Here is a 10,765-nt window from a genome sequence, read left to right on the forward strand (position 1 = left end):
AAATATTCGGAGTAAAAAGTTTCCAATTTAATGTAAACAAATCAAATCAACACTTCATTTTATTTTTGACAAGCATCATGTCATATAAATTATCGGTTTCATTTAGAAATACTTTTATGTAAATGACAGTTATTGGACTGAAGAATTTCTTAGCAAATGCTACTATGTAGCTTTTACTTACTCTAAAGTACTATTTATAAGTGAGCGTATGCTTCTCATTGGAAATTTCGAAATCTGAGCTGTCCTGAATGTGAAAATTCCCAGAATTGTGACGCTTTCATTGGGTCGTCTCCAGATTTATTTGTATACATGGAGTAAGCTTACTGTTTGAAGAAATGTTCTCCTGTGGACAAACTATTGATAATCTGTTGAGTAATATCCGTAAGAGAGTTACTAGCATCAATAACAAGATATTCTTCATCTTCTCCAAATGATTCCAATGTTTCTAACTGACTTTCTATAAGTGAAGGGTGTGCAAAATGTCCCTTGCGCTCACTGACCCGTTTCTGTAGCAGACTTTTATTTGCACTCAGCAACACAAAAAGTGTTCTTGTTTGATAATTTGCATCGTTGCTACTGGATAAAATATTTCGGTACGACTTTTTCAAAGCACTGCATGCTAATATGGCATTCTTGTGTTGCATTAACTCATTTCTTAGGGACCGAAGCCATGGCAAACGATCTTCATCATTCAGCGGAATTCCCATAGACGTTTTAAATCGATTACTATCAGAATGATAGTCATCACCTTCTATAAATGGCCAGTTAGTTCGAATCGCCAACGAATCCCCTACTGTTGATTTTCCGCAACCACATGGTCCCATAATTACAATGATCATATTAATTTATATTATATTGGACCTATAAGTAGAAAAATTGAATCGGACGATTAGTATTAATTTGATTACTGACAGAAACGTAAACTGTATAATGCTTCAACTACATTTAATGTGTCTAGCTTCAAAGCAACCGAATAAGGGCGGAACTCCACAAGGGGATTTGGCGTCGATTAAGTGAGAATGCAGCCGACCAGTGTCCTTCTGAATACCGTTAGATAATAGTCAGTTTTCCTACAAGATAGATCCATGCAGCTGGAGGACACGACGGATATATGTTGCTAATTACATAACCTTTCCTTCCAAAATAACTTATTTTCGGTTCGTCCCTCATATCATGAAAGAAACCTTGCGTTGAGATGTAACTTTTTGTAAGGTCTTATTTACACAATCAGACAAGAATTCAAATGTCAGTAAGCCTAGTGATCGAGACTCACAAAAGGCAGTTTTACTCTCTATGCTTTAATAAAATCGACAGTTGAAAACTCTTTTTAAGTAGTCCTAAGTGATATAAATCTAGTTTCGTAGTTTAATTACGAACATGTAATTTTACATACCGTTAAAGGTAGGAGGATTTTCACTTCGCGGTTACCCACATCGTACTAAGATACTTCATGAGGTACCCGAAAAGGCCAGGCTAGGAGCAGTTTTGACAAACTAAGGGCACGAGCGTAGTGCCAAAGGACAACTGATTATGGCCGGTTGCACACTTATTTGAGTCGTTTCAGATGAGATGGCTCCGTAGTTTTAAGGCCTTAATCGCTGGAGACGGTAATCTGTAGAAAGGTGAGTGTGACATTTTTAGGGCTGATCTTTTATAGATCCATCTGTTATGGGAAGACAACATTGCTGCGGATGCTGTATTTCTGAGGAAAATACCTTACTGCCGTCACACCTCTGTGCAGTGAGCAGTACAACTTAGCCCTCAGCCCATGAGTTTGCTGCTTCTCGTACTACTACTCTCCAACCAACCTGCTTGGCATGAAAGAATCTGAAGGGGCGAAAGTTCCAGCCAATATACCTCAATTGGGTTACGAAGGTATACAAGTTCGACCACCATGTCACGGTAAGAGCCACGGTCGGGACGGAAATTTGGCACCTAGGTTTGGTTGCATGATACAAGTCAGGACATATCTAAGAAATGTCTTATGGTTATCAACCATTTGTCTGGTATCCTTCGCTTTCTGAAATACAGAGAGATTGTTAAACAAACTAGAGGTATTACAAATTTATCCCTTGAGTCTGTTTGCTGAAGATATATATCTAACATTTTCAGTTCCAACAGTTCAGCGGTTAAACTGCAAACGGGCGCTGGTGCAGAAATGAACAATAACAGTTAGTGCTTGACTGGACTTATTTACGTACATTTATCTAAGAAATTGTTTCTGCGACTAGCTACAAAGGTGTTTGTAGAAGATTAAATCAACTTGAATCCACCCAACCTGCATTTCTGTAACATTCAAATCGACATAATTGTACAGGTTTTTCGATCTCTGTTTGAATTCCTCTTTACAAACAGTTAGTAGATATATTGTGCTTACTTATAGCGCTCTTCAGTATACAGTGTACTCACTAAGCAAATTACTAGCGTTGTATCCCATCTATTTGCTAAATGATGACAGACAGTCTATAGGGAAATAATTTCAATGCAGATCCACACAAATGATAACAAATCAGTTCTCGTCGAGGTCAACTTTGTTCCGAATTTTGTACGGTAACAATACAAACATACATGTTTGTATTGCGGTAAGCTGTGAATACATGAAACATCCTCTTTTTAGATGACTTCCAGGTAGCCAAGGGATCGAAGGTAATATTTACTGAAGCCCTCGGCTACTACGCCTTTAATGCAAACCCAGATGACAAGCTGCCGTGTCAAACTGAAGACTCTAAGAGGTGAAGTGATGATTTTATGCAATAGAACAATTGTTGGGGCTGTTAAACGAAAAATGAATGATTAGATATCCATCTTTGAAGAACTACAGGAGGATGGATGGATCCCAATTTAGTTTTCGGTCGTCAATATCTTGACTAGTAACTTCTCACCAATCGCTAAGTATACATTAAGTTCTTTCAAAACAAAAGTCTTCATCACACCACTCGCTTTTACTTCACATGATGTTATTAACGAGTAAGCTTTATTATTACTTAATTCTATTCTGAAAAGTCCCACATTTGCAATATCGCTTGTCTACTAATTGTGAAAGCGATCAGAACTGTCTAATTATATCAATAAGATGAATGTGCACATTATCATCCACCGTTGTAATGGACAGGAATACTTGCAGTATGATCTTTGGGATTTCTGTTGAAAACACACGGAGAAACCAGCATTTTAGAAGCTGTATTGCAGAAGCAAGAGCCCCATTATCAGTTTGTAAGTTGTTTAGAAAATTTAAGGTGGCAAAATTATCAGAGATCTTTGGTAATGTTCTTAAAAATGTTCACGAAGGCGATTTTAGCTTACATATTGACGTCAGAGCTTGGTATTATTTATACCCTACATGGAACTGAAAGTAAAATGGATATAAATCATTACATTCTACAAAACAACTCGCAGTAAGTCAACATTACAGTGAGCACCTTTGGTTAGATGTCCTGTGCTTACGGTTCGAAAGTTCAATCTGTCCTAAAAATAAGACATAACAAGCGATGAATGATGCAAACCAGGCTTTTGTGCGCGATGCAAGGGATAAAACATATAAGCGCAGATGGCAATCCAAAGAAAATGTAAACCTGACACAGTTAAAGTTTATTACTGAATATGTGTGTTCATAAAGTATGTTTAGTAAATACTATCTACTCTATCCCATTATTCTCCAGCTGGACCCTCAAGTATACATGGACCCCACTGTAAATTATTCATTCCACACACGTTACCTAAAGTTTCATAGCTAATGTACATTTCATACGTTCCTAAAGGCTCTTGTTTGGTGTATTTCGTCAAACAAAAAAATTTGATACCTAGGTTTCATGAATCTCATCATATTAGGCACTTCTTTGTCAACTTGTATAACCGGAAAAGCTCTGATATTGCTTTTATATTAATCACATTTTATTTGTATAATATTATTAACGGAATTTGGACTGGAACATAAGAAATAAACCAACCTCCCAATTGTGAACAATAATAGGAAACAAATTACTCGTAAAAGATTTACAGATTTTTATTTTAATTCATTATACAAAATTACTTATGACACAGTCTTCTAACCATGATGATGAGCAAATATAACATATACTACAAATGTTAAAAAAATAAGACTACATGGAGAACGTGACTAAACTGTGATGCAGGTTCATCTATTGTCTTCTAATGATCGTTTACTTAATTGTTCATTCTAGACAGATTTTGAAACTCCTAACCGTTAATGGTTTTATGTATAAATGTGCGACAGCGAAAATTTTTATGTGAAAAACAGTAAGGGATTAACTCTCAAATGGCTTTAGGTTCCCAAATGACGCCATTCCAGATGCAATAAAAGAGAAAAACTTTTATACGCAGTAGATATTGTGAAGAGTTGTCGTCGGAGTTCGTTAGATTTCCGCCAAAATTTGAATTATTGGAGAAAACCACAGAAGCCCCCGTTTTAATAATTTCCCCAAGGTGTGTGGCAATCCTAAAATCAGACCGCGGACCAAATCGAAATTTAAGGGCGTTATCACATTTCCTCCCAAATTGACGAAATTCCCCATAATACCAGGAGATCGGGCTCAGCCTCACTAACTACTTATGTGCAACAGCAAGCACCCGAAGATGCTATAGAAAATCCAGATGTCTCGAGAGTCAGAGTAGATTACTAGTAAGAATTCTGGACCATGGGAAATTTAGACTTGCATCTGGGAATAAACCATAGCTAGTGAAAATTGTCGGATACTCAATCACTGATTCACAGCATTATCCCTAAGTACGTTAAAAGTCTAACAAAATTTAGAGACAATTAACGGAAAAATGAAGGGTTTCTTAATTTAAAATCTAAGAAACAGTACGGTTTTTTTTCGGTCTAAGTCTAGACGGTGAAAACCACACATGCATATGGGTTTCAGGAAGTTGATTACAAACTTTAAAAAACCTTAAACTAAGCTGTCTCAAAAATTACTAAGCCCTATTCGGGTTTTCTCCAGTGTTTCGAAAAATTTGAAATCCATCTATGTTCTGACATAAAGCCCCATAATTGTTTAATGTCATGGGGAAGTCTGCGGTTTTCCCCATCATATAACTGTGAACGCTTCACGATCTTATGACATTTGTTTATACCAAGTTTATGATGTAAATGAAATGTTAGTGGTTTCACAGCTCATATTGCCTTAAAAATCTGATTTCAGTATGTTTATGACTTTACTAGCAGGTTACAAATAACCTATAAGTTTTTTATTTCATGTAAACAGCGCTCTTCATTTTCTAACCCTTCTAGTATTTCACCTAGACATTTGGTACTAACAGAAAAATTGGTAAGCACCATTCAGATATTACTGGACAATATGCATTATAACTTTGTTCATAATTTGGTCAGTGAGTGCGGATTCTGTCTATAGAAACTTATTCGTGAACCATATAACAGACACATCATAAGTCAGTATTAACTACGACATGGTTTTGTCACCATGCTCAAAAGAAACACGCATCGTTTTACTTATGAAGAATTTGTGACTACTTAATGTGGCACTTCCAGTGATGTTATACACTGTTCCTGTATACGTTCAGAAAGCGGATGGAAAAGACTATCAACGTCAATTGTTACTCACATAATTCTTCTCAGATACGTTACATAATAATGTCACTTCAGTATAAAACGATTATACTTATTATGGATATAACTGTTTATGACTACATATTAGCAAGTTATATAATGTTCATAAATAGTTTAACGCTTAATTGCTTCAACTTACATTTTATAAACAACTACCAACATCCATGTTCATCATCACCATAATCAAGGTGATGAACCAGATGTAATAGGTTTTAGAGCTTATTTTCCTGAAAACTCAATTCGTGATCCATTTTTTGACTTGAAAAATGGTGGATTTTACTTTCTTGAGTTTGTATTGTTACAAATAACCATATTAGGCTTACTAAAGATTCACTTAGATGGTGAGCAACAAATATGTCCTCAATATATATAGGGGAGAACCAAATAGTGAAGTATTCATAGTTGGGATCTATGGTGGTGAAGTAAAACCATCCGATTTCAACGAAATGTCCTCAGCACTTGTAACTGAGTTACAAGAGTTGCTGACAGTAGGCATTTATGTAGATAAGTGTCAGGTACATTTAACAGTAAAATAAATTGCTGTTATTTGTGACACTCCAACTCGCAGTTACGTCAGGTATATTGATGGACACAACGGTACCGTTGGCTGTGACAAATGGGTGGTCGAATGACTTTACCCAATGGTGAACACGACTTGAGAAGTGATTTCACTTTTCGTAGTAGGTCACAATCCATCCACCATCGTGGTAGAAGTTCATACGAAAATCTGCCACTGGATATGTTAAAACGTTTCCCATCTGAACCTCTGCTTATGATATACTTAGGTATCACGAAGAAACCGAATTTCTTTATGGAAGGACTTAGCTATTAAGCGACTTTATCGGATGGATAAGTCTATTTTTGCAGCACTTGACTTATGTAGACAACACACTACATGCGACTTTCAAAAGAAATGTCGTTTATTACATAGAGTTTCTGTATGGAAAGCAACTGAATGTCGGTTGTTCTTATTATACTTAAGTCCTGTAGTTCTTTTTGATAGGTTACCGTTAGCAATGTACGGAAACTTCCAGCGCCTGTCGTTGTCTGTATATTCATTATCTCACCCGAAGTTGCGCGACACCTTCATAAATAATGTTCGCATTATTGTCGACAACTTCTTGTTGACTTAAGAAGGCTGTTTGCCAACAGCAAACCGGGTTTGATCACACAAATTACTGATGGAAGCAGGATTAAATTTAGGGTATTCTATAACCAGTTCGATTTCTTTACTGACCCCTTTTTCCCCAGTACTATAGGTATATTCAAGTGCTCTACCGTAAGCCACGAGTGTACGTGGATTTCACCGACAGATATACTTTGTAAGTGCATATGTATAACTGCACAGCTTTTTGAGGTTATTAGTCCCCTAGCACACACCTATCAATAACGTGACATCACTTCTCAATGCCTGTCGCAAATATAATAGTTTTATCAGTTCGTGTGCCTGTTGATTAGAGATAAGAATTCGCCCCCAAATACCCTGGTATGGCTGGGAGTGAGGTGGGCCTGCCCTCCCTCTCGAAATACTGTCACACGGCCACCAGTATACAGCCTCTGCCAGGGAAGTCCTACTCACTGCCTTCTCGTAGTGGGGGTGTTTACGAAATTGAGAGGACGAAAAGAGAATGTCCGGCGCTTTAACTGGGTTGGTGGACACGGAGAGTTCACCTAGGAGAGTTGGAAAACCCTGATTCCAAACCAATGGTGCACATGGGCTCCAGTATCCTGAGGGAAAAAATGGCGTATCAACCAATCGTTGGTCACCGGCTTCCATGGGACTACATCTCCTTACGATGCTCCACTGCCTCGTGGATCAGACCTTTAGGTCAAAGGCTCGGGGTGTGGCCCTCTAAGAAAACCACCTGCTTCGGTCTGAACACCCGGGCAATATCACGGCCCACACACAAACAGAATGAAATGACGATAATTACGGAAAGTACTATTCTTGCTTCGACTAACAGTTAAACGATTCACATTATTACTATTATTATTATTATTATTATTATTATTATTATTATTATTATTATTATTATTTACTAAGTCATTATTCACCCTCTTTTATTCCCACTTTCTCTATCCTTATTTTTCTACTTATACAGCAGCTCACCTATGGTGGAAATTCGGTTCTATCTAAACGTTCTCGAGTCACTGCCTGGTTGAAAATTGTATGCTACCACCAAATACGAATACTGAAGCACTTTTTCTGAAACCACGTGCACCATTCAGACTGGCTGCCTTCAACGTTAGCACACTTATGCAGGTCGGACAACAGATAGGGCTGGCTATGTCTTTGAAGACAGGACTTACTATGGCGTTCTCCCAGTCGTTTAGCAATCGACACTGGGTTATGAATAGATTAAAACATACACTAAAGGGATTCGCAATGAAATCGGCTAGTTCCTTTAGTAATCTAGGATGCATTTCATCGGATCCAGTGGATTTGCCTATATCAAGCTTGTTTAGCAGACCAAAGACATCGAGTTCTTTAATGGTCACATAATCAAGTTTATGTAGGCATCTGCACGCTCTCCAATCATCCGTATATATTGTAGTACCGGTTGTAGCCAGTGTTACTGGTGCTTCTATTATCCAGTTCACAATTCGCCTTAGTTCAATCTGGATCGAGCGAGAAAACCCTATTCTAGCAGACGTCTTCCTCCAACACAAATTGCATCGAAAGAGAACATCATCACGGTAGTCTGCACAAGTCATGTGATTACCACAACCACAAATAAAGAAACTCCTTAGTAGTCTCGTTTATTGTAGTCGCTCGTTTTCTCTACAATTCGCTGTGAACCGATCGTACGCGAGCATCAGGTAGTGAAGTTGGTGCTGTGACCTTAAAAATCCCTCAAGCGCCTCTGGACGGCTCGTTCATAAATTATAGTCTTGCCCCCAAAAGTACCGATGATAAATTCCTTTCGAAAAACGGTACTCTTGGCGAATACTTTAATTGAAATCAATTCAATTAAAGTGAGAACAGTAATTTCGATGTGTAAATTACGATCAGAACAATAAAATTAACTCGGCGAGTAAAGTTCTATTGATTTTATGATGACACCTGACTAGTTCATGTTATTTCACACCAAACTAAATTATTTGTCTACTTTTAGTGTATGACTGACTGGAAATTATTGCTTTCTTGAGATGCAATTGTGGAGAAACTGTTGTAGCTTGTTGTCGGTTGGGTTTTTAAGGACGTTATGATGCAATGTACTGGAAAATGAAAAAAACTTTTCCACTTAGTTTGGAGATCAGAAAATATCTATGCAGATTTATTCAGGATAAATTTAGACCTTAACTTTGTGAAAAGTAAAAATAAGTAGGGCAAAAAGGTGCCGCGATCAAGGTTTTCGAAGTTTGTGGGACAGATGTTTCTTTGTCTCGTCTCTATTTGACGGACTAAAACATGCCCAAAGCATTGTTATTGGAACGCTCAGTGACGCTAGAACTCATACAACAAAATATATTTTATTGTAAATATGTCGTAAAATTTTAGAAAATACTCTGAATAATAATTCTTCGTTCAAAGAGCTGAGCTACATGGTGAAAATTACTATTATTCATACTGTAACAGTACCACAAATCATTACATGTGACGTTGCTAACGTGAGTATTTTTACTATCGCAGGGCAGCAAAGAGTAAATGTAAAGGAAGAAGAGGAGCAAGCCCGACGCAAAGTGAACATACAGAACGACGAATAAAATTATTTCGTAATAAGTGTTTTTTCTCGCACCCCAACCGTGCATTTTACTTTTCAAAAATATATCTGTTGTGCTGCTTCTTCACATTCTTGCTCCAGACACATTTACCGGTCCTGACTGTCGTGTTGTTGTTTCAGATCACTCCTGCTTCCAAGTAAACGCTAATTACACATGCTACAATATGACTTTTTGGGAAAACAATAAATTTACTCAAAATCTGGAGATAGAGAATTCACTCTCACTGTTAGTAGCCTGGTTATTAGCGCTCTTTAGCGACCACATGAACTCTGCTGGACTTGAAGGCAAAATTAAAATATGCGATTGATAATTGAACCTGGCATTTTGACAAGTCACGTTAAGACGTATGGCAATCACCTTTGGTTATAAGGTTAAAATATAAATAGTACAAGTATTTTGTGTCAAGAAATGAAAAATCAATCAATATACTACGTTGTTACAGAACAAAATGTAACTTAAGGAGGAAGAGGGTACAAATGTTATCCGATCGAAACATACCAGCCGCCTTGAGCAATCAGTCAAATTTTCCCCATGTCATTGAAAGGTCATTAGTGAGATGCCTATATTGTGATGGATACGGGTTCAATGGTTTTAGGCGCTTTTCCTAAGGTTTGAATTTCAGTCCTCGAACTAATTTCGTAGTTCACCGTTGGATATGCACAAGAGTATTCTAATCCCATCGGAGTGAGAGAGGAAACACGATATTTAAATATTCTAAATGGGGTCAAATAAAACTTTTGGAGATTAAGTCGAAAGTTTTACCGATTAACTGGTTGAAAATGCGTCCTAAATTCACCAGTTCAAAGAGTGCTCAGAGGGCATTTCTATCGCAGTTAGCGTAAGAAATAAGATCATAAGGGACCGACACCCATAGATTTATTTCGACATGAGATAACTCTAGTAGGCCGTTGCCCAAGTTATATGTGTAGTCTGCACCCAAGAAAACCAACGAAAGGGAAAATGCGTTAGAAAAGAAAAGGTCAATAAAGAGGAGACGCGTCAACATGTCCGGAAAATAATAATGCGGATTTCCACCTTTTTGTCGCCCTGTCGGTCAAATTGTCTACTTTTCGCCTAAAGATCTGCTGAACTGTCTACTTTTCGCCTTAATATACGCCGAATTGTCTACTTTTGTTACAACTTTTAGAACAGCACTAGCATAACCATAGTCTTTATCCCCATAACAAACCACATATTGCAATTTGTCTAAGATAGGCTACTTTACTCAGTGTAGCGCTAAAAGTAAGTCAGTTGTTATCCATCCAACTTAGAAGTCATGTCAGATCCTTCTGAAGTACCGGCTTATCATCTTGGTTGTAAGTTTCTCTCTAGAGTTTGGCATCGTCAGCGAAAACTAACAAACCAAGTAATTATTGCTGAGGAAGGTCATTAACGTAAATTAAGAAAAGAAGAGATCTTAATATTGAACATTGTTGGACGTGTTGATGTCAC

The 10,765-nt window shown here is 37.5% G+C and overlaps 1 protein-coding gene across 2 annotated transcripts; it reads right to left on the reverse strand.

Moving 5' to 3' along the window:
* Nucleotides 1-26: 26 nt before the first annotated feature.
* MS3_00005107 (uncharacterized protein) lies at nt 27-9,984 on the reverse strand. Of its 2 annotated transcripts, XM_035734076.2 has the most exons (3): nt 9,812-9,984; nt 395-861; nt 27-354 (listed from the first exon to the last, which is right to left on the reverse strand). In XM_035734076.2, the coding sequence occupies exons 2-3, from the start codon at nt 837-839 to the stop codon at nt 278-280; spliced, it is 522 nt and encodes a 173-aa protein (XP_035590080.1). In that variant the 5' UTR covers nt 840-861; nt 9,812-9,984; the 3' UTR covers nt 27-277. The 2 variants fall into 2 exon arrangements, with proteins under 2 accessions (XP_035590080.1, XP_051069076.1); XM_051213138.1 differs by having other exon boundaries at nt 179-861.
* Between the last annotated feature and the right edge of the window lie 781 nt (nt 9,985-10,765).

The sequence above is a fragment of the Schistosoma haematobium genome, chromosome 3, assembly GCF_000699445.3.
Source record: "Schistosoma haematobium chromosome 3, whole genome shotgun sequence".
NCBI classification, from domain to species: domain Eukaryota; kingdom Metazoa; phylum Platyhelminthes; class Trematoda; order Strigeidida; family Schistosomatidae; genus Schistosoma; species Schistosoma haematobium.

What these genes read in the sequence shown, in the direction of transcription:
- MS3_00005107 (XM_035734076.2), bottom strand. Translation starts at nt 839, where the DNA reads ATGATCATTGTAATTATGGGACCATGTGGTTGCGGAAAATCAACAGTA. An exon ending in ATATCTTGTTATTGATGCTA is followed by an intron (nt 355 to 394) that starts GTAACTCTCTTA and finishes GATTATCAATAG; the next exon opens with TTTGTCCACAGGAGAACATT.